Below are 23,707 nucleotides of genomic sequence, written 5' to 3'. Positions count from 1 at the left end.
TACGACATGTCATTTATATAATAGATTAATTAAATTTAAAATGAGATACTTTAATTGAAAAACGGTGAGAAATAACAAACTTTTATATAAAACTTTCAAGAAAGAAACTATATTCTAAAAATTTCACTACTACTAAAAAAAACATATTCTAAACATTCTCTTGAAGAGAGAGAAAATTATGGGTTTTCTTTGTTAATTTTTCCATTAAAGATTTTTAACTTAAATTGATTTTTAAATTAATTTCACACTAATTTTGGATGTACAGTGGGATGAGCGTTATAAGGAATTAAGGTTTTTATTAAGGTTAACAATTTGTGTTAATGGGTTGAGTTCGTGTTCAACTCTTTTATTATTCGTATCAAAGAACATCAACTTAAAGAGAACTCATTTATTAAACTTGTTAAAAATACAAATCTAACACTATCCGTTAATTAATCGTATTATTCATGTCAATCTATTTAACACATTTAAATTAATATATTGAATAAATAATTGATACTATTAAGATTTATTTAACATAATCATACCACCTTTAACAATTTTACCGATTCAAATTTAGAATTTGAATTTTGCTACAGTAAAAATTTCTCAAAAATAGTTACATTTAATTTTTTACTATAATAAAAAAATTATAATATAAAATCACATTTAAACTCAAATTATCGAACTAAACGGTAATTTCTTACGATTTGAAAACCGGAGCCAGACAGACAGGGACAAGACGAAAAATGGGAGCGAACCACAATTTCTAAAACTCCCGGGGTCAGTTTTTAAAGTTTTATTACTGGGTCGTCATCCCAAAAATTTCAAATCTAATCCGGTATAATCACCCATAGAGGACCCGAGAAACAGCCACAGACGAACCGCCACGATCCACCCACCGATCCACGTGTACGGTAAATAAGAGCCCATAATACAAAACCCGTACTCTCCCTCCTTGACCTCACCTTCCAACTTTTCCACATGCTCTGCGAAATACAAAATTCTTACGAATCAAAAAACCCACAAAAAACTGAAAACAAAAAAAACATCTTCTCATTTCCTTTCGCCTTAGTTTCGCGGCAACGCCTCTCCACTCTTTTTCTCTCTGTCTCTAACTTTCTCTATCTAAATCACTTTCTCTCTCTGTAAAAGCCTCTCCGAGCATCACCTTCTCTCTCTCTCTCTCTCTCTTCAAAAAGCCTTGTCTTTCTGCTCCTCTCTCTAAAATGGTTCAATTTGGATTCCGGTGAAACCCTACGACGACCGGCGAGGGCTTCCGATCTGTGATTCTAGGGTTTGGAAAGGTGAAAGTCGTTTGAGTTTTCTCTTGTGTTTGTCGGTTTTGTTTTTTCTCTTTCATTTTCCAAAATTTTGATTTTTTTATTATTCTTTTTTAAAAATTTTTGATAATCAATTTTGATTTTTTTTTTTCCAATGATATTGAAAATTTCTTGAGGTTTCTGGATTTTCTTATTGTCCGATGCTGATTCATTTCGATCATTGATGTTCGATGGCGATTGTGGCGGAATTCAGTTGCAATCGGCTTCGAAGCAGTTTGTGGCATTTCAATCCTGGTGGCTTTTCTGCTGAAAGTTGATTTTGAATTTTACATTCTTGGGAAATTTCTTCTCTTTCGAAGTAGAAATGAGTGAAGAATTAACTTATTTTTGAATATATTCTGCTTTCGCCTGTATCTAAAACCATTTTGCACGGAGAAGATAATGGAAAACATAAAATATATATATATATATATATTTTTTTCTTTCTTTCTGTCTTCCTGCCTTCTTTTTCTTTTTTCCCTGTGTTTCTCCTGAAATGCTTCTGCGATTCGATTGCTTTTCTCTCCGGAGCTTTTGAATTATAGGTTCGACAGTTCTACTGGAATTTGAGGATCTGTCAAAAACTATGTATATTTGCATATATAATTGAAATTATATTTCTTTTTTGTCAGAATTAAGGTCGAGAGTATTTGATCCGTGCATCGTTAATTGTTTTCCTGCTTACTTTGTTGATTTCGTAGCTCTAATTTGAATTACTGGAGATTTGTCAGTTGATATTTTCAATTTGCTAAGTTTTGATTCTGATGATGATGTGTATCAGGTTTAGTTGTTGCATTTCAATGGCTCCAACGAAAAAACCTCGAGTAAATAAGCGGTATGCCGGTATAAGTTGGTATTCGCCTGTTAAAGATGTTGGGAACCCGAGCAAAAGCAAGCAACGGGCTTTAGTTTCAGTTTCTCCTGAGAAAGATGGCGGGAACTCAAACAAGCCCAGTCAACGAGTAATTCCAAGTTTACTTTTATATTTTTATTCTCTTGGATTTACATGGAGATCATAATAGTTTGATTTTATGAATGTCTTGATTTGTTGCTTGTTCTACTGTTTGTGTAGAAGAAAAAACTATCAGATAAGTTGGGACCTCAGTGGAGCAAGGAAGAGCTTGAGCGCTTTTATGATGCATATCGGATGTATGGGAAAGACTGGAAGAAGGTATGTCATATCTGTTTTCCTGGGTCCATCTTTATTTTGCAAGTTTGAGTTGATAAGCAAAAAATTTACATAATTTTTTGTTTGAGTTTTTAGTTAATTTGATATTAAGCTTCATTGTCCCGTCCCTACCCCAGTCACCCACATGATGGGTTGGATCAATTTCTGCCTAAATTCATTTTTTTTTTCCCTTGAGTTACATATTCTTCATTTCTGTGGATTTCTAGGTCGCTGCTGTAGTGCGCAACAGAAGCGTTGAAATGGTAGACGCTCTTTACAGTATGAACCGGGTACATGTTTCCCATGGTTGCTAGATAAATGTATATTCAAACAACACAAAATGCACGAGTATGTATAGGATATTAAATCTGATATTATTTTGATTTTTAGGCATACTTGTCATTGCCAGAGGGGACAGCTTCTGTAATTGGCCTTATAGCAATGATGACAGATCACTATAATGTTCTGGTGAGATAAATAAGACTTTTAGTTTGCAACTCCGCATCTTTATTAATATTAATCCAGTATTCTTTTGTATATTGACATTTACATAAATAGGAGTGCTTAATTTTCACTTCAAACATTGGTTTTTCTTTTTCTCTGAGGTGGAAACAAGTGTTTCTACTTTTTTTTTTTTTTTTTTGGCTCAAAACTGTTAATACAATTTTACCTTGCATTTAAACAATCTCGTGGATAAATCTTTTTTTGTTCTTGCTTTCATGACTTTAAACTTAGGAATCGAGTGATAATGAGCAAGAGAGCAATGATGCTTCAGGACTTTCTCGGAGACCTCAGAAACGCAAGCGTGGCAGGGATCAAGTTAGCACCTCAAAAGATGTTTTCAAGTCTTATTCATCCGCCGATGGATGCCTATCACTGCTAAAAAGGAAACGGTCTGATGGTAAAATAACGTGTTGTTTCATGTATTGGTTATCACAAGGTTTTGAAAGGGAAAACGGAAACTGAGGCGTTTTGTCTAATCGAGGCGAGGCGTAAGCCTCAAATTGCATCGAGGCGTAAGCCTCGAATGTAATTAAATAAAATCATAAAAATAAAAAATATCCATAAATATTCAACAATAATCAACTCACAAACTTAGTTCATCTCATCACAAAAGCCATAAAAAACTATAGCAAGAACCCGAGGAGATAGCACTAGGGGATAAACACTGCTAGAAGAATGAAAATTGTAGTTCTCTCATTCATATTCCTAGGCATGTACACCGGCCTCTTTATATAGATAAGCCAGGGAACAACAAATAAAAGGAAACAAGATAAATAAGGAAACAAGATAAAACCTGTTCATCATGCCTAATCACCTATCCCAAAACTTTAGAGAAATCATTCAAAGTCAACTAATAACTTTCCCCCACAGTTATTCCATACTCCTACACTCCCCCTCAAGCTAGGTAGTACACATTGTACATACCTAGCTTGTCTATCAATTTTTTAAACAAGGGTTTACTCAATCCCTTGGTCAGAATATTAGCCACTTGTCCAGTATTAGGAACATATGTCATGCAAATAGTTTCTTCTTCTATCTTTTCTTTGATGAAATGCCGGTCAACTTCCACATGCTTGGTCCTGTCATGATAAACAGGATTATGTGAGATATTTATAGCTGCCTTGTTGTCACAGTAGACACGTAGAGGTAGCATAACTCCGACCTTCAGCTCATCTAACAATATTTTCATCCATAGACCCTCACAAATCCCGTGAGCTACTGATCTCAATTCTTCCTCTGCACTACTTCTAGCAACAACTACTTGTTTCTTACTCCTCCAAGTTACAAGATTACCCCACACAAGAGTACAATACCCCGAGGTAGACCTTCTGTCCTCAACATCGCTAGCCTAATCTGCGTCAGTATAGACCTCTATGCTTCTATCTTCTCCCTTATTGAAGAATAAACCTCGCCCTGGTGTTCCTTTTAAATATTTCAGAATCCTATAGACAGCTTCTAAATGTTCTTTAGTAGGAGAATGCATGTATTGACTAACTTTACTCACCGCGAAGGCTATATCAGGTCTAGTATGAGACAAGTAGATAAGTCTCCCAACTAGACGTTGAAAGTGGCCATTGTCTACAGGACTATTATCCCTTATATAGGAAAATATCAGGAACAGAAAGAGAGAATAGCTCTCTTTTTTTTCTTATTAATTCCAGAGAATAGAACACACTTAAATAGAAAAGGAGAATACACGTTAAACCCTAGGATCCCACATAATCAGGGATTTTATTCTATTATTTGATTCTTTCCTAGTTTATTCAAATATCAAATCCTAACTTCACAATCCTGATTTGCCGACACTCCCCCTCAAGTTGGTGCAAATATATCAATCATGCCCAACTTGCTCATTTGAAGTTCGAATGGCTGTCTCAACAGGCCCTTAGTCAAAATGTCTGCCACTTGCTGTGCAGTGGGTACAAATGGAGTACAAATTATCCCTCTTCTAGCTTTTCTTTTATAAAGTGTCTATCAATCTCAACGTGTTTCGTCTTGTCATGTAGGACTGGATTGTGAGCAATACTGATTGCTACTTTGTTGTCACAATACAGTTTCATAGGAAAACTTATTGGTCGCTTAAGTTCTTCCAAAACCCTTCTTAGCCAAAGAACCTCACACACTCCTTGCCATTGATCTAAATTCCGCCTCAGCGCTGCTTCTAGCGACTACACTTTGCTTCTTGCTTCTCCAAGTAACTAAATTGCCCCAAAGGAATGTACAATAGCCTGATGTTGACCTTCTGTCAGTGACTGAACCAGCCCATTCAGCATCTGTATACACCTCAATTCCTCTCTTCTCATTTTTCTTGAAGAAGAGTCCTTTCCCGGGTGTTCCTTTTAGATAACGAAGAACTCGATACACAGCTTCCAGATGTTCTTCATATGGGGAATGCATAAACTGGCTCACCATGCTCACAGCGAAAGCGATGTCGCGACGTGTATGTGACAAGTAGATCAGTCTCCCAACCAATCGTTGGTATCTCCCTGTGTCTACTGGGACGCCATCTTTTACATCTCCGAGTTTAACATTAGCTTCTATCGGAGTATCTGAAGGTTTGCAACCACTCATTCCAGTTTCTTTCAGAAGATCTAGAATATACTTCCGCTGCGAAACTACAATGCCCTTTTTCGATCTTGCCACTTCCATTCCAAGGAAGTATTTTAGCTGGCCTAGATCTTTGATTTCAAATTCCTTGGTTAGGTTCTGCTTCAGTCTACTCATCTCCAGTCAGAATAATATCATCCACATAGACGATCAAGACAGACATCTTGTCTTTGGTAGACCTCTTTGTAAAGAGGGTGTGATCCGATTGCCCCTGTGTATATCCTTGGTTCTTAACAAACTTTGTAAATCTCTCAAACCAAGCTCTGGGAGACTGTTTAAGACCATATAGAGACCTCTTTAGTTTGCACACCTTGGTTCCAAAATTCTCAATGAAGCCCGGTGGGGTTCCATGTAGACTTCTACCTCTAAGTCTCCATTCAAAAAAGCATTCTTCAAATCCAGTTGATTCAGAGGCCAATCAAGATTAGCAGCAACAGATAAGAGTACCCGAACTGTGTTTAGTTTCGCCACTGGAGAGAAAGTCTCTGAGTAGTCCACTCCATACTTTTGAGTGAAGCCTTTAGCCACCAGGCGAGCCTTGTATCTTTCCAATGATCCATTTGAATTGTACTTGACAGTCAAAACCCATTTACAGCCAACAACTGTCTTCCTATCTGGCAGATCCACTTTTTCCCAAGTAGCATTCTTCTCCAGAGCTCTCATCTCCTCGAGGATTGCTTCTTTCCACTCCGGAACATTTAGAGCCTCCTGGACACTATTAGGAATAACCACACTAGACACTTGTGAAATAAAGGCACAATATGAGGGTGAAATATTTTTGTAAGACACAAAATTCGACAATGGATGTTTTGTACAAGTCCTAACACTTTTCCTAAGAGCAATGGGAAGATCAAGTTGACTAGAATGGTTTGACTCAGAATTACCTGGAGGATTATGCTTAGGAATTATTGACGAATCATCTTGAATGTCATGATCTAACCTTTGATTAGACTCTTGGTGGTGCTGCGGAATAGTGTCTCGTCTTTTCTGCGCTTGATACTCCTTTGAATAAACAAGACCTTTAAACCGTTTCGCCCACATCTCTGTTGTTTTAGTATTTTGATTCTGAGATGGCATTACCATAGGTCGTCTATTTTCAACATTTAATTCATTTTTTTCCATTGATTTTCCTTCGGGTAATTGTTTGTGGGAAACATCATCTTGAGTAAACTCAAACGTTAAACCATCTAGAAATTCATCTTCACTCGAACTCTCCCCCCGAAGATGGGAATTGTCACTCGAACTCTCCCCCTGAAGATGGGAATTGTTGTAGTAGGGCTGTCCCTCAAAGAACGTGACATCCATAGAAACAAACATTTTTTTGGAAACGGGATCAAAACATTTATACCCTTTCTGATTTGTAGGATAACCTACGAAAATGGACTTATGTGCTTTTGGATCAAGCTTAGAACGTCTAGGTTCATGATTATGGACAAAAGCTACACTTCCAAAACTTCTTAAGGGAATATATGTTATTAGCCGAGTGGTTGGAAAGCATTCACTGAAGAGTTTCATTGGTGTTTTAAAGTTCAAAATTCTTGTAGGCAACCTATTGATCAAATATGTGGCTGTTAACACTGCTTCTCCCCAAAGGTACTTGGGAGCTTTAGCTTTAAAACTTATAGCTCTAACAACTTCAAGAAGATGTCTGTTTTTTCTTTCAGCCACCCCGTTTTGTTGAGGTGTATTGGTACAAGAACTTTGATGTACAATCCCTTTTTCAGCAAAAAAATGCCCCAACACATTGTTAAAAAATTCTTTGCCGTTATCACTTCGGAAAATTTTAATCTGAGTCTGAAATTGTGTTTGAACCATATTATGAAAATTTTTAAACACTGTTTCAGCATCAGATTTTTCTTTTAAAAGGAAGACCCAAGTGACTCTAGTGTGGTCATCAATGAAAGTAATAAACCAGCGTTTTCTAGAAAAAGTTGACACTCGAGAAGGACCCCAAATATCACTATGAATCATGGTAAATGGTTTCGATTTTTTATATGGTTGTGATGGAAAAACGGCATGATGATGCTTTGCTAATTCACAAGATTCACATCGAAACATACAAGGATTTTTATTCATGAATAACTTGGGTAACAAATGCTTTAAATATTGAAAATTTGGATGTCTTAATCAATAATACCATAACATAATCTTACTGTCACTAGAAACAGAAATAGAATTGAAACAGGCCTGTTGATCTTGTCTTCCAAAGGTTGATCCATTATTGAAGAGGTAGAGACCACTATCCAGTCTAGCACTCCCAATCATCTTCCCTGAGGTTAAATCTTGAAATTCACAACGAGAAGACCAAAAATTAACTTGGCAGTTATGATCACGTGTCAACTTACTGATAGACAAGAGGTTATAGGACAAATGAGGAACATGCAGGACATTTTTTAGAATTAGAGAAGGGGAAATGATAACTATTCCTTTCCCAGCAACCATAGCAAAGGAGCCATCTGCAATTTTAACTCTTTGATTCCCTGCACAAGGTGTATATGAAGAGAAAAATTGCGAATTGCCGGTCATATGATCGGTAGCACCTGAATCTAATATCCAAGAGCCATCTGATTTGGTACAGGCAGCGGCTGCAGTGAAAAAATTACCTGACTGTGCTAGAGAACAAGAGGAGTTAGAGTTTTCCTAAAGATTGGGACTGAAACATTTTTTGTAGGTGCTCTATCTGTTCCTTTGTAAAAGGAAGGGATGCTGATGGAGATTCTTGTTTTGGATCTGTGCGGCTTGCTTGGAATAGTTTCCAACAGTTTTCCCGAGTATGCCATACTTTCCTGCAATGGTCACACCAGGGCCTCTGTTTACCTCCACGCCTGTCTCCTTCTGGCTCTATGCCTCGGATTACAAGGGCAGATCCCTCACCATCTATCTTTGGTTCATCAATGTTTTTCAACATCACATGTCGCCGTGCTTCCTCTCTACGTACCTCTGCAAATACCTCTCTTATTGTTGGCAGGGGTCTTTTTCCTAATATACGTCCTCGAACCTCATCAAGATCTTTATTCAAACCAGCCAAGAACACAAATACCCGGCCTCTCTCAACCTTCTTTTTGTACCGAGCACTGTCATTAGAGTTTTCCCATTGTTCATCTTCGAACATATCCAATTCCTGCCATACTGTCATCATATCATTATAGTAGGTCGTTACCTCACGGTCACCTTGCTGCATCTTCCACATCCGAGTGTTCAACTCGAACAATTGTGAGTGGTTGTCCAGATCGGAATACGTTTCCCGGACTGCCTCCCAAACGTCACGGGCTGTGGGCAAGAACATGAAGGGCTTTCCAACAACCGGATCCATCGAGTTGATCAACCAGGCAGTCACCGTGGAGTTTTCTGAGCGCCATTGCCTGTATTTTGGATCACTGGTGGCTGGAGGTTTTTCTTCTCCATTCAAATGCCCATATTTCCCTTTGTTGTCGATCACCAGTCGCACGAATTGAGACCACTCAAGGTAATTCTTTCCATTCAATTTGTGAACGGTAATTTGAAGGGAATTTTCAGAGAAGGAAACTATCGAATTTGACTGTGAAATTGTCCCCAATGAAGCCATACCACTGGTGGCATCTGAAGTGGCTGAACTAGACCCAACCATGGCGGCTTTAAAATTCATAATCGAGCCCTAGGCTCTGATACCATATAGGAAAATATCAGGGACAAAAAGAGAGAATAGCTCTCTGTTTTTTCTTATTAATTCCAGAGAATAGAACACACTTAAATAGAAAAGGAGAGTACACGTTAAACCCTAGGATCCCACATAATCAGGGATTTTATTCTATTCTTTGATTCTTTCCTAGTTTATTCAAATATCAAATCCTAACTTCACAATCTTGATTTGCCGACACCTTACAACTTCCCTTTTTTTATTTGGTTCTATAGGAGTCTCTACTGGTTTGCAACCCAACATCCTGGTTTCTTTCAAGAGATCTAGTACATATTTTCTCAGTGAGACTGAAATGCCACTTATGTTTCTAGCAATCTTCATTCCAAGAAAATACTTGAGGCTCCCAAGGTCTTTAATCTCGAACTCTTCTGCCAGTTTCCTCTTGAGTCTTTGTTCTTCTTCAAGACCATTACCAGTCAAAATAATGTCATCGACATACACAATGAGTATTGTAATCTTACCATCCTTATGTTGATAGAATAGTGTGTGATCACCTGCAGCCTGCTTGTATCCCTGCTCTTTGATCACCTTAGTAAATGGGTCAAACCAAGCTCGTGGTGACTGCTTTAGGCCATATAGTGATTTCTTCAACCTGCACACTTCATCACACCTTCCATCTTTGTTGAACCCGGGCGGTAGCTCCATATAAGCTTCTTCCTCCAGGTCACCATTAAGAAATGTGTTTTTCACATCAAGTTGTTGCATTGGCCAATACAAATTTGTTGCTAGAGACAACAGAACTCAAACAGTATTAATTTTGGCTACAGGTGCGAAGGTCTCTTGATAATCTATTCCATACGTTTGTGTGTAGCCCTTAGCCACCAACCGAACTTTATATCTTTCAATTGAACCATCTATCTTATACTTGACTGTGAGTTCCCACTTGCACCCAACTGGAATCTTATCTCTGGGTTTTTTCACAATGTTCCACGTGCCATTCTTCTTTAGAGCTCCCATTTCTTCCAAGACAACTTGTCTCCATTTCGCTTTTTCCATTGCCTCCTGGATATCTCTCAGTATTTCCACACTTGCCATTTTAGACACCAAGGCTTTCATCGGTCCTGACAAATGATCATACCTTACATAATTGGTTATAGGGTGTTTGGTACAGGATCTGGTACCCTTTCTCAGAGAAATAGGAATGCCTAAATCCTCCAACTCCCCCTTAAGACCAGACTCTAGGTCAGATTCTTGGTGGTGAGTAACCTTCTGGTTTCCTCGAACTTTTTGGTTCTTCCCGCGAATAGGTTAAGATCAAATGGTTGCAGGCCACCCTCCTTAATTTTTTTATATTCTTGCATTATAGACTTTGGTGCTCAAAGGTTTTGAACTTGTGTGGGATTGTCAGGCTGTGAAGGATTATCTACCTGTTCTGTGATGGTGTGTGGTTGATCATAGCCAGGTGGTTTGAGTACGGGTAGATTTGACTGAACATTATCCGGAATTTTAGTGGAATTTTCTATGGTAGTGGTCGGGAAATTTTCAGGCTCTATAACAGGTGGATTTGTTTGATTTAAGCCAGGAATATTTTCAAACTTTTTACCATGATTCTCGACTTCAGGGGATGTTTCATTAAGACTAGAATCCCTAGGTTCACAGTTTGTAATTTCTGGAGGAGGAGCAAAATCCCAAAAAAATTCCGATGACTTAAGGTCCAAAGATTCGGAGCTTGGAACTACATGATATTTTGACTTCTCCCAAAAATTTTCTTCCCATATTTTCTCCCCTTGAAGGAAATTTTTGGTAAACGCAGGTTGATCTTCAAAGAAGGTGACATCCCTAGACACAAAGTACTTCCTCTTTTCTATGGAGCAGCACTTATAGCCCTTTTTAGTTGCAGAATACCCTAAAAAAATACATTTATGAGCTCTAGGGTCTATTTTCCCTCGGTTAGGATCAAGGTTATGGACAAAGGCAACACAACCAAACACTTTTAACTCTAGAGAAAATGGAACACGAGCCTCTGGGTAGGATTTGTATAGGCATTCTATCGGTGTTTGAAATTTGAGAACTCGAGAGGGTACCCTATTTACCAAGTATGTTGCAGTTAGAACTGCGTCACCCCAAAAACGTTTAGGAAGATTTGCTGTAAGCAGTAATGACTGGACAACTTCTGAAAGATGACGATTTTTTCTTTTGGCCACTTCATTTTGTTGTGGTGTATCAACACATGAGCTTTGATGGATAATTCCATTATTTCTCACAAATTCCCCTAACATAGCATTGAAAAATTCGGTGCCATTATTAGTTCTCAAGAATTTAATATTCTCATCAAATTGTGTTTTAATCATTGAATGAAATTCTTTGAAAACATGTGTGTGGTCATCGGTGAAGGTTATGAACCATTTTTTGTTGGTGAGACTTGAAATACGAGAAGGTCCCCAAATATCACTATGAATAATGATGAATGGTTTTGATGCATGGTATGAGAGGTGAACACGAGTGTGCTTTGCTAATTGACAAACTTCACATTGAAATTTTTCATTATTCTTGAACAAAGATGGAAACAAAAACTTCAAATAAGAGAAACTAGGATGTCCTAATCTATAATGCAATAACATAACTTTTTGAGTTCTAGATATAGATTTGCTTGTAACCATTTGAGCTTTCCCATTAACGCCAGAATCATCCTTAAAGTAGTATAGGCCATCCAGCTCCTCCGCACTGCAAATCCTCTTCCCCGATAATCTGTCCTGAAAGATACAAACAGACGGCAGAAAAATTACTTCACAGTCTAAGTCTTTGGTTATCTTACTTATGGACAAAATATTAAAACTTAGATTCGGCACATGGAGAACCCCTTTTAACGTGACACTAGGTCCAATTCTTATAGTCCCAATACTAGCCACTACAGAGGAGGTCCCATCAGCAATCTGCACTTTGCGGTTTCCAGCGCTGGGAATATATGTGGTGTAAAGTTATTCATAACCAGTCATGTGGTCCGTTGCTCCTGAGTCAATAATCCATGGTTCTTTTTTTTGCCAAGCCACAAAAAACAGTTAATGCTTTACCTCTTTGAGCCAAGAGAGATGATGAGTGGGAAGATGATTGTGTCATCATCTTCTGCCTTAATTGTTCCAACTGTTCCTTGGAGAAAACCGGTGCTGCAGTGGCTGGAGGAATTCATTCTTCATCAGTTTTCTCGGCTGCTGCCTGAAATCCCTTTCCTTCACGTCCACGGTTCCGAGGTGTCCAGTTGGTCGGTTTGTCATGTAGTTTCCAGCAAGTCTCCTTGGTATGATAAGGTTTCTTGCAATGTTCGCACCACTTCTTGTTATTTTTTCCTTCCTCCAGATTCTCCTGTACACGTTCATGAACAACAAGTACATAGCTCTCTAAATTTTGCATATTTCCTCCAAGCATGACCTTCTTTCTTGTTTCTTCTCTACGCACCTCAGCCAAAATTTCTTCAATTTGGGACAGAGGTCTCATTCCTAGCAATCGGCCACGGACTTCATCCAAGTCTTTATTAAGTCCTGCAAAAAAATCATATATCCGGTTCTGATCTATCATCCTTCTATACAAGACTGCATTTTCGGGGTCTTTCCAAGATGGAGATGAGAAGAGATCCAATTCTTGCCAAAGTCTTGCCAGCTCATGATATTGTGTAACATCACTCTCCCCCTGCTTCAGATTTCTCACCTTGTTTCTCAATTCGAACATCTGTGAGGCATTCTCTAAATTAGAATAGGCCAAGTTTACAGCATCCCCGATTTTTTTTTGCCGTGGGAAACAATATGTAGGTATCTGCAATGTTGTCCATCGAGTGAATCAACCACGCCATCACCATGGAGTTTTGAGGTTCCCAATTCGCATAAGAAGGGTCTTCAATTTTGAGCTACGGAATTGAACCATCCAAATAGCCCAATCTTCCTTTTCCCCGTAAAACCATCAACACTGAACGAGACCACTTAAGAAAATTCTTTCCATTTAATTTGTGGGTGGCAATTTGTAGAGATATATGGTTAGAACTTTCGGGGTTCATGGAAGTGGGTTGAGAAATAGCAGTGGGAGCAATTGTGGAGGTAGTTCGTGAGGTGTTGAAACTTTCCTTAGGGACATCGCCTCCGCTTGCTGCAGTCAAAGCCCTCTTATACGCTGCCATCTACAACTTGGAGTTCAAGAATGTCCAGACTTAACCGGCTCTGATACCATATATCAAGAACCCGAGGAAATAGCACTAGGGAACAAACACTGCTAGAAGAATGAAAATTATAGTTCTATTCCTAGGCATGTACACCGGCCTCCTATATAGATAAGCTAGGGAACAACAAAAAAAGGAAACAAGATAAATAAGGAAATAAATAAAAAAAGAGGGATCCTGCCTAATCACCTATCCCAAAACTTTAGGGAAATCATTCAAAGTCAACTAATAACTTTCCCCCACAATTATTCCATACTCGGCTACAAAAACACATAAAATAATGCATAAAGTCTAGAAGTGAGAAATGTGGTAAGTCTTAGTCTCAGTCTAACACTCATTTTTTTCTTTTTAATACAACTTTAATCCTTGAGTCTTAGTCTTTTTTCTTTTTTTTTTCTTTTTTCTTTTTAATACATCTTTAATCCTCGAGTCTTAGTCTAACACTCTAAACGAAACTAAACATAGCAATTTAAGTCTTGTTAAAACTAACTAATCAGCAATTATAAATAGCTAATTTTGTTTTTGATAATATAGATAACTAATTAAAAATATAAAAAAAACCAGAAATTACAAACTAAACAGCATAAGTATACGATATAGTACATATAGTTATATACTTTATAATAATGATGTATAACATAACATAACCGAATGAAGTTTTATGGATTTTTTGTCCATCTCAAACTTGCTTTTGTACTTTTTCTTTGTTTCAATGAAGTTTTATCTTTACCAAATAACCAAATAATTATGTTATATAATATTAATATAACATAGAAAAAATAAAAAACTAAAAGCATTGCCTATAAAGAAAAAATAAAATAAAAGTTAAAACCAAGACCAAAAGAGCTTATAGCAGAGTAAGGTTTCTGGACTACTGCTGACTAGTCACCGGACTGCCGCTGCTCCGGTCGTCGCTGCTCAAGTCGTCGGAGATCTAGAAGATAGGGGAGAAGAGGTCGAGATTTTGGGTGCTGGGTGTTTAGGATTTGGCCTATGGTACAGAAGATAGGGTTTCAGAGCGTTATTTTTGTTTCTCTCTCTTCTATTGGGCTGAAACTTTGCAGATGGGCTGACTATCAAAGGAAAAAAACGCCCTGCAATTTTAAAAAAATCAGGCCTAATTGCCTGTTTAAATGAGGCTTAAGCCTCAGACGCGCCTCAAGGCGTACACCTCAAATGAAAAAGGCGTAAGCCTCATTGGAGGCCATCAAAACGAATCCTTAAGTGAGCGCCTCGAGGCGTTCGAGGCATACGTTTTTTTAATCCATGGGTTATCAAGCATTTTGCTACGCTATTTTGATCAATTTCAAGTTATTCCTCGTACTGATCAATTGTAGTTTTTTCCCTTAAAATGCGTAAATGTAAAGGATGTACAAAATTAGGTTGAAACCTTAAAGAGAGACGGAAAAAAAAGAAAAGAAAGTAATTAGAGCTGGCATATTTGTCTAGCTAGGTTTTAATATAATGGGCTTCTAAATCTTTTGCTGTATTGGAACTAAAATTTGTAAAGACTAAAAAGAAGTGAGGAAACTAAGAAAATATCTAAAAATTTTTATAGACAGAGAACAAGGTAAGGGATGTTGCAAATTGATTTTAAAAGTTATTTTTCTTGATGGTCTTCCTTTATTTTTTCTTTCCTTTTTGGCATTTCATATCTTTGTTCTTGTTGGTTTTCCTTTGTTGGGATGACTTTTAACGGCTTTCCATGCACGAGTTATTAGATTAGCTGTTGCTGCTTCTCTTTGAACATGTACAGTGGTACTTTCTGAAATATCCCCCCGAAATATGTATTCGGCTCACATGTCCCCTTTTTCTGGTTCCTTTCATGCCCCCAGTAATATCATAGACGTCTATTAAAATATTTTAAATGAGATGACCTTTTAGCTAATGTGGCGTGATATTTTAATTGACATGACATTTTAATTAATGTGGCATGATATTACTATGCAAGTAGCTTTTCGTTGCATTGTTGCTATTTTATTTTTCTGTGGATGTTGATCATGTCCATACATGCATGGACACTCTAATTTGGATATCTGCTTGCAAAGTTTAACTTAGCGGAATGCTAATTTCTTAAGTAAATTTGTTCTACTAACTTAATCATTTACATATGATACTGGAGTTATGTTGTTGTGCTTCGTATCAGGTAGTCAGCCTCGCGCAGTTGGGAAGAGGACACCACGTTTCCCTGTATCATATTCTCATAAGAAAGATTTTGGGGAAAATTATGATTCACCACTTAAGAGGAATCGAAAGTCAGATCATGATAATGAGGACGATGTTTTACATGTGGCAGCACTGGCGTTGACTGAGGCTGCTCAAAGAGTAGGTTCTCCTCAAGTTTCCACACCATACAAAAGACAAGAACACGTGAGCTCCTCTCCTGCTCTGAGCTGGGAAAAATTAGTGATCATGTGCAACAACTATATTATTTTCAGCCACTGCTTTTTTTATCCTTATAATTCGACTTTTTTCTTGTTTATGTGATATAGCATCCACAATCTGAGTTAGAAGGTAGTGTTGGAAGTAGGGGAGCTGAAAATGGAGATTATGCAAAAGATACTAGCTCCTTGGTGGATATGGAAGGTGTCGGTACAGTTGAGGTTCATCGGAAGGGGAAGAAGTTTTACAGAAAGAAAGAGAAAGTTGAAGACGATGATGGTGGAGAGGCATGTAGTGGGACAGAAGAGGGGGTTAATGTCAGCAGTCTGAAAGGAAAAGCTGACGCTGAAGTTTCAAACATAAAAGCTGAGCGAGTTTCCCCACAAGTTCAACGAAAGAGAAGCAAGAAACTATTTTTCGGAGGTACAACCCCTCCCCAAACTCCCATATATATACATATATATATATATATTGTTGTAAAACAAAATGATATTCTTTTCTGGTTCCAAATATTGCACTAAATAATATATCCAAAGAGAAAAAGAATTAAAAAGGAAGAAGAAGAAGCATAAAGCCATAAACTAAACAAGAAAAGATTGAGAAAAGATTTCGTCCAAGTTTTTTTCTGAAAGAAAGATTTTAATCTTTTCATACTACAAATGATAACTCTAGATATAAATACAAATCCATGTTTGTATAGTGCATACAGGCTCACATGCGTGCGTGTCCACACACATGCAATACATAGCGAAAACCTTTTACCCTTAACACCATGATCTGTTGCCGTATTTTCCAGCTACTGGTTTGCTATCAGTTATCCAATTGTCCTCTGGTTCAGGTTTTCAAAATTTATCTCTTGTAACAAATTGAGTCTTTTGATTGTTAATTTTGCAGATGAAAGCTCTGAATTTGATGCTTTGCAAGCACTGGCTGATTTGTCACTGATGATGCCACCATGCACAATGGAATCTGGTAAGCAGTTTTTGCCTAAACTTGTTGGTTTTTAATTTTTGTTTGCCACGTAACATTTTAGTCTTATATTGGTCTTACATTAATTTATTTTTCAACCTTTTAGAGGATGGTTCAAGAAAAATGATTTTGTTGAATGTGGTGTAAGAATGTCTGTAACGTTTAAATTACTGTTAAATTTAGAGTAGATTGTTGTTGGTTTACTGCAGCTTTTTTGATAGGTTTACTGCAGCTTTTTTGATAGGTTTACTGCAGCTTTTTTGATATTTGAACCTTCCTCCGTCTGTTTAAATAATTATCTCCTTATTTTATTTGAGTGGTTTCTCATTTCTATCATAATCTGTTGGATTTAGAATCATCTGTTCAGTTGAAGGAAGAAAAAACAACTCTTGATGTGAAAGATAAATTCAGTCTACCTGAAGACACATCTACAAGCCAAGTTAGAAGCAGAAATAAACTCTTGTCTGCAAAACAAAAGGGAACCTATGCAATTTCTGGAGTTGAGGGTACCAGTTCCAAAAAATCCAAACTTGGAAGGGACTCAAAAGTTGATATTAATACTATATCAACATTGGAACAACAGCCTCGTTCTGACGCCAAAGCATGGAAAAGGAAGCGCAAGTCCTTGGTACCAAAGGTGAACAATAAATGGTTTCTCTTTGTAACATAGTATTTTCATCTTCATCTGTTTAGCATCTGTATCGTATAAGTTAATTTCCAATTTATTAGTCAACCTGATGTTAAAGCCATTTCTTGTTCAAGTTACAGGTATCAAGTGCTGAAGCTCATTTGGATTCTCGTGCGAGTGAAGCTGTAAAGACTGAGGTATTTAGCTTTTTCTAGAAGTGTAGATACTTTGTTGTATTCGTACTTTAGAATGATTAGTTGTAGTAATTTGTGGAAAGTCAATGAAATTACTCTTTCAATGTTTTTTGTGATAAAAGTTTTTTTTTTTTTTTTTTCTAAGTGAATTTAGCATAAACGTATGCAACACACATAGACAAACATATGCTGGTGGAATGTCGAAAAAAAAAATAAATAAATGAAAACCTATGCTGGTTCTATATATGATTAAGTATCCTGATATCTTATATGTTTTTCTATTGAAATTTCACTAATCTAAAGGCTAGTGATTCTCTGCATTTCTCATTGGGAAACTATTGTGATTTTCATCTCCTGTTTTGTGATCCGTGTGTTGTAGGTCACTTGTGAAGAAGAGAGTAAACCAGTGATTAAGGGAAAACGCAGTAGCCAATCCTCTACTCCTTCCAAGCAATGGAAATCCGTTAGATCGTCAGCTGAAGGTTCTTTAAATAGCGATTACATAAGAACTGGAACTAGAACTGATCCTTTGGTATCATCTATCCAAGTTCCTACTGCAAGCAAAGTTAACTTACCGATCAAACAAAAAAGTAGACGAAAAATGTATATACCCCAAACATTTTTCCCCAAGGAGATCAAGTTTTCTGAGCATAGAGTAAAAGGGAAGGTCAACAAGCATTCCACTTCAACAAAGGTAAATCAAACCTTTCGTTTTGTCTTTTTTATATCTTGTAACTTAATTAAATTCAGAACCAACTCATGCTTTTCACTTCTGATTTGTAGGAAAAGCTTTCTTGTTGCCTATCATCATATTTGGTGCGTAGATGGGTCGCATTTGAGTGGTTTTATAGTGCAATAGATTACCCTTGGTTTGCCAAGAGGGAGTTTGAGGAGTACTTAAACCATGTTGGATTGGGGCACATCCCAAGGCTAACTCGTGTTGAGTGGGGTGTAATTAGAAGGTACACTTTTCTCTTTTTATGCATCTTTTTCTGTTTTGAGTGAAACTATTAAGAAAACATGTATGAAAATGAAATCAGAGTTGCTTGTTAATGCAGTTCCCTTGGTAAACCCCGGAGGTTTTCTGAACATTTTCTTCATGAAGAAAGGGAGAAACTTAAACAATATCGAGAATCTGTAAGAGAACATTATACCGAACTTCGTACTGGTGTGAGAGAAGGTCTCCCCACAGATTTAGCAAGACCTTTGACAGTTGGACAACGAGTCATTGCTCTTCATCCCAGAACAAGAGAAATTCATGATGGAAGTGTGCTTACAGTCGATCATGATAGGTGCAGGGTTCAATTTGACCGTCCTGAGATAGGCGTTGAATTTGTCATGGTACTGCCCTTTTTTTGGCTAACATCTCTTGAACTTGTATTTAGAGATTTTGCATATAATGTCCCTCAAGTCACTTTTGGAGATGGTTTAAGGACTTAATTGTGAGTTTCCATTAGCTGACAGCTGATAAGTTGAAATTGATACAAAGAACAGAGAAATTTATGTTAAATAAAACATCTTACTTTTCTGAAATGATGAAAGTTACCATTTCTATCAGATGTGGAGATGTTGTTTTATTTTTTATAGTTGTAGAATGGAAGGACTTGAACATTTATGTTTGATTTTCAGTTGAAGGTACTTTCTAATGGTATTCTTCTGTGAGGTCCTCTAGAGATGGTATCTAACAATCTGTTTCTTTTTTTTTTTGTCATATTTGATTTACCATTTTCTCTTTTTCTAGCAAAGAACGTTTCTAGTGGTAATAACTTTCGTTGTAATAGCAGTACCATTTCTCTCTTTTGGGAGTAACATGAGAAAATTTTCCTTGTAGGATGTGGATTGCATGCCTTTAAACCCATTGGAAAATATGCCAGAAACTCTAAGGCGACAGAATATTGGTGGCCACAAATTTCCCTTTATATCTAATGAGCCACAAATGAATGGCAATCTTAACTTTGGAGGGCCCATGATGTTTGCTTCAGGTGGGCATCCGGAGAAAGCACAGAGACCCATGAATACCTTGGGAAAGCATGGAAAGGTCGGAATGCCTACTAAATATTTCAATTCATTTTTGCCTAATAAATATCTCAGTTCATTTCTTTTTTACTTGAAAGAACTTTGCTTAGCCCCAGCCAAAAAAAAAAAAAAAAAAATCTTTATCGTTCGAGGTTCACTTGTCCTTTCTTTATATGCTGACCTTTTACATTTTTATTTTGGAATCAAATGTGTTCTACATTAAGCTGTCTGTCTGTCATTTGCTCACACATGATCTGGGGTTCATTTGCTAAAGTCACCCACCTAATGAATAATCATGTTTTTAATGCTCTCCACAGATAAACGAGTTCTTAAATATAAAGAAAAGAGGGGAAAGAAGGGTTAAGCCTTTTTTCTGTTTTCTTCATTGCTATTTGGGTCCACCGTCCAGCAAGACAAGGAGTTTAACTAGCTTTTTGTTTCTGATTTGGTTTGGAGCTGGGCCCCTTTTTTGTAGCTTAGACCTTAGTTTATGTTTTATGCCTTGAGGGTAACTCTTCCTCTTTTAGTTTTTATGTAATTTTTATCATGAATAGACAGTTCTTGTTTCAAAAACAAAAAAGATGTACCTACAGCCTAGTTCTGGTTCTTTCAATTGCAACGCATCAGTTTATCTACAAAATTAGAATACCTGTTGTTATGATGAATTAACATAATTTACGCTAAATATATTTTGTCCAGGGAGATGCAACCCATGCCATTTCACAATTGAAGGCAGCAGCGGTCGATATTGTGAGCACACAACCAATAGCCTATAGTCAGTCTTTTGCTGTGGCAAATAACCAAGCACGGGAAGCTGATATACGAGCTATTTATGAGCTGACCCGTGCCCTTGACAAAAAGGTTAAAATCTAGTATCCATTCCGTTGATCGTTTGATTACATTAGCTCATTTAGGATTTATTTTAATTGGTATGGGGGTTGAAGATTCTGCTATTTCATTTCTCATGGATTTGTGCCTTCTTGGAATCTTTTTTTCTCGTCTTCTCAGATTCTTGTTAGGTAAATCTGCAGCGACGTATTTTCTAGTATTTGTCATCTGTTAAGCCTAAAACGAGAACATGTCCATCTCCAAGTCATCTATAGGTTTAAATTTTCCTTATTATGGATTTGGTGATTCTGCAGCAACTTAAACTCCAGCATTATCTTTCAATTTGACATCGTAAAATTATAATCATTAGCCTCCATACTTGGTCATCCTTTATGGTATCTGGATCTGCCAGTTCAGCGTTTTGTTTATCAATGATCATACGTAGTGTTGTATCATGCACTTTTATGATCTTGCTTAATATTACGCACTCATTATTTGTGGTTAACATTTTTTTTCTAACATTGCCTTTTGTTTTGGTCTTATAGGAAGCATTGTTGATGGAGCTTAGAAAAACAAATAATGAAATATTGGAGAACCAGAATAGTGGAGACTACTCTTTAAAAAACTCTGAACCTTTTAAGAAGCATTATGCAACGGTACTTGTACAGCTAAAGGAAGCCAGTGACCAGGCATGTGGCTTCCATCACTATATATCCTTATCTAATAATGTTTTTATTAATATATCTATCCTGTCTGCACATGATCTAATTAATTGTTCTCAATGCAGGTTTCTTCAGCTTTGCTTGATTTGAGGCAACGTAATAGTTACCGTGGAAATGCTTTGCTCCCTTGGCTGAAGGCCCCTGCCAATATCGGTGTCCACAGTGTCCTTCCAGGTTCACTTGATAGTTTTTCCATTCCTCAAGATTCAGGATCTAGCGTCATTGAAATTGTTAAAGGATCAACAGTTAAAGCACAAGCGATGGTTGATGCTGCTATTCAGGTTTGAAGGCCGTCCGTCCTTTTCTCTGTGTGCACTTTTTGTGTTTCAACATTTCAATTATTTATTTATTATTGTTTTTGTTCTTAAATTGTTCTTCTGGATATCGAGCTTGTAGTGTGGTTGGTGAACTAACAATGGGATGATTACAATACTATGCCTCGTAGTTTTTACTTTTTTAAAAAATCTGCCTTCTAATCTTGAAAGCTACAACTCCACCACCGGGATTAGATATATGGGTTTCAATTTTGCCCTTTTGACCCATTCACCACCAAAAAAAAAAGAAAAAAAAAAAGAGGTAAATATTTTCAATCCCCCAATTTACCTGCTAAAATGTGTTTTCAAACATGGTATGATGTTGTAGATGTTCTTAATCATAATCAAATACCCAATACCAACCAGAAACTAAACACGAGCATAAGACCCATGCGACATTTAAAAAAAAAAAATATATATATATATATATATACATATACTTTTTTTTTTTTGAAAAAAATAGTTTACTACTCAATCTTAAACTTTGCTCAATTTAATTGTAACTTTCAGAAGCCGATGGTGGATTGTCTAAGACTACAAGAGTAAAACAAGGTTTATGTTTGTAATTCTTCCAACTAACAATTTGTTGACACCCCTTAATATAAGTATATAGTACATTTATGGTTCTCTACGTTGGGTTAAGAAATGATATAAGATGTTGCTGTTCCAGGTTTGCTTTCCTCAGTTCTTCAAGAGTTTTAGAAAAGTTTATACTTCATAAATAAAGTCATCCAATGCGGTGTCAACTTCATACTGACCTAGAAGTCCAATCCATCAGCCAAAAAATAAACCCAAGAAGTCCAATCAATTGTTCTCTTTTCTTTCGGTACTTTATATGTTTATGCTTGTATGTTCGGGCTGCCCCCCTCTTTTCACTTATAGCATGAAGAAGGGTGTGAATCTAATACAGTAAAACTTACAGGCATTTTCATCAAGAGGGGAGGGAGAAGATGCTTATGCAAAGATTAGGGAAGCCCTAGACTCTATGGACAACTCATTGACATCAGATTCCAGAGTATCAATGAATAGGACACAGGACCAGGTCAATGGCAATTTGGGGCATCGCAATCAGCAGCTTTCTTCTACATCTGAGCCAGTCCACGCTGTTGATTCATCTGCTCTGAATTCACGTACGGATTCTGAAAAAAATGAGGCACAAGTCCCGTCAGAGGTCATTACATCGTGTGTTGCTACTTTGCTTATGATACAGGTAATTCAAGACATTCTAGACTTTAAAGCCCATATATGTATATTACGCAACACAAAACACATGCGCACACATTGTGTCCCTCTGATATTTGTTAGGTGATTTCTGCTACACACCTAGATTGTGATTCAACTTTTACTGGATTTGGCTTGCATGCAAGCACTTATTTATCTCGTTTCTAATCCTTTGCTAACATTTTCATGTCAGAATTAAGATATGATAAAAGTAACTTGAACTTTCTAAGGACTGTAAAACCTGATGAAGCCTAAAACGGTTCAAATGTGTAGAGGAGAAATTTTGTTCTTAATGTATCTTGTTATGATTGATGTTTGGTACTTCTGATATGCAGACATGTACTGAACGGCAATATCCTCCAGCGGACGTGGCTCAGATATTAGATTCCGCGGTCACAAGTTTGCATCCGTGCTGTCCACAAAATCTTCAAATATACAGAGAAATACAAACGTACATGGGTAGAATCAAGACCCAAATATTAGCACTTGTGCCAACTTGAGTATGATGTGCTTGCTTCCTTTCATTCTCGGGAATCAGCTTACTCTCAAAAGCTATTCTAAATCGAGCACGAACTAACTAGCAATTACATGACGTAATTGGGCCGATCGAACATGATTAATGAGAGGTTCTTGTTAAGACTAGTAGAACTTGAAAGCAAGTTCATGCAAATATACTGGTGGAACCTTGATCAGTCTCAACTTGGAAGCTCCAATCCCGCATTTTTAAGTTGTAATTTATTTGTGCGTTAGGCAAACAGGAAACGGCCATCAAACTGGTTCCGACGTAATTGTAATTTTCCGTGTTGTATTTAGATTATTCTGATCTGTAGTGGTCAGTATGCTCAGAAATAAATTTTGACTTGTAGCAATTTTGACGGAATGTGTTGTTATCTACTGTTCCTTAAAAGTAGTTTACTCGTTTGCTTTGAAGTAGTGGAAATGTTATTCATTACCAATGATATCAGATTATTTTGCATTAGGTAGTGGGTACTCCGCATAATTTTATACATTTTACTATTCATTTAATAATTGA

The 23,707-nt window shown here is 37.0% G+C and overlaps 1 protein-coding gene across 1 annotated transcript; it reads left to right on the top strand.

Annotated features, from left to right (window-relative positions):
• The first annotated feature begins 1,035 nt into the window (after positions 1-1,035).
• LOC21390099 (protein ALWAYS EARLY 2) lies at positions 1,036-23,546 on the top strand. The gene is made up of 20 exons (XM_024171143.1): positions 1,036-1,286; positions 2,083-2,263; positions 2,374-2,472; positions 2,697-2,759; positions 2,860-2,937; positions 3,205-3,370; positions 15,547-15,770; positions 15,893-16,205; positions 16,677-16,754; positions 17,105-17,388; positions 17,520-17,576; positions 17,953-18,267; positions 18,357-18,535; positions 18,632-18,914; positions 19,405-19,611; positions 20,289-20,450; positions 20,963-21,073; positions 21,205-21,420; positions 22,376-22,663; positions 23,010-23,546. The coding sequence occupies exons 2-20, from the start codon at positions 2,102-2,104 to the stop codon at positions 23,172-23,174; spliced, it is 3,450 nt and encodes a 1,149-aa protein (XP_024026911.1). The 5' UTR covers positions 1,036-1,286; positions 2,083-2,101; the 3' UTR covers positions 23,175-23,546.
• The last annotated feature ends 161 nt before the right edge of the window (positions 23,547-23,707 follow it).

This window comes from Morus notabilis, unplaced genomic scaffold, assembly GCF_000414095.1.
Source record: "Morus notabilis unplaced genomic scaffold, ASM41409v2 Scaffold2062, whole genome shotgun sequence".
Taxonomy (NCBI): Eukaryota; Viridiplantae; Streptophyta; class Magnoliopsida; order Rosales; family Moraceae; genus Morus; species Morus notabilis.
This window is presented reverse-complemented; position numbering and strand designations above follow the sequence as displayed.

Bases quoted from the DNA above. Each gene is read 5' to 3' on its own strand.
- LOC21390099 (XM_024171143.1), top strand. From the start codon at position 2,102: ATGGCTCCAACGAAAAAACCTCGAGTAAATAAGCGGTATGCCGGTATA. The intron at 2,264-2,373 runs GTAATTCCAAGT...CTGTTTGTGTAG, and splicing joins CAAACAAGCCCAGTCAACGA to AAGAAAAAACTATCAGATAA. The intron at 16,206-16,676 runs GTACAACCCCTC...TTAATTTTGCAG, and splicing joins CAAGAAACTATTTTTCGGAG to ATGAAAGCTCTGAATTTGAT.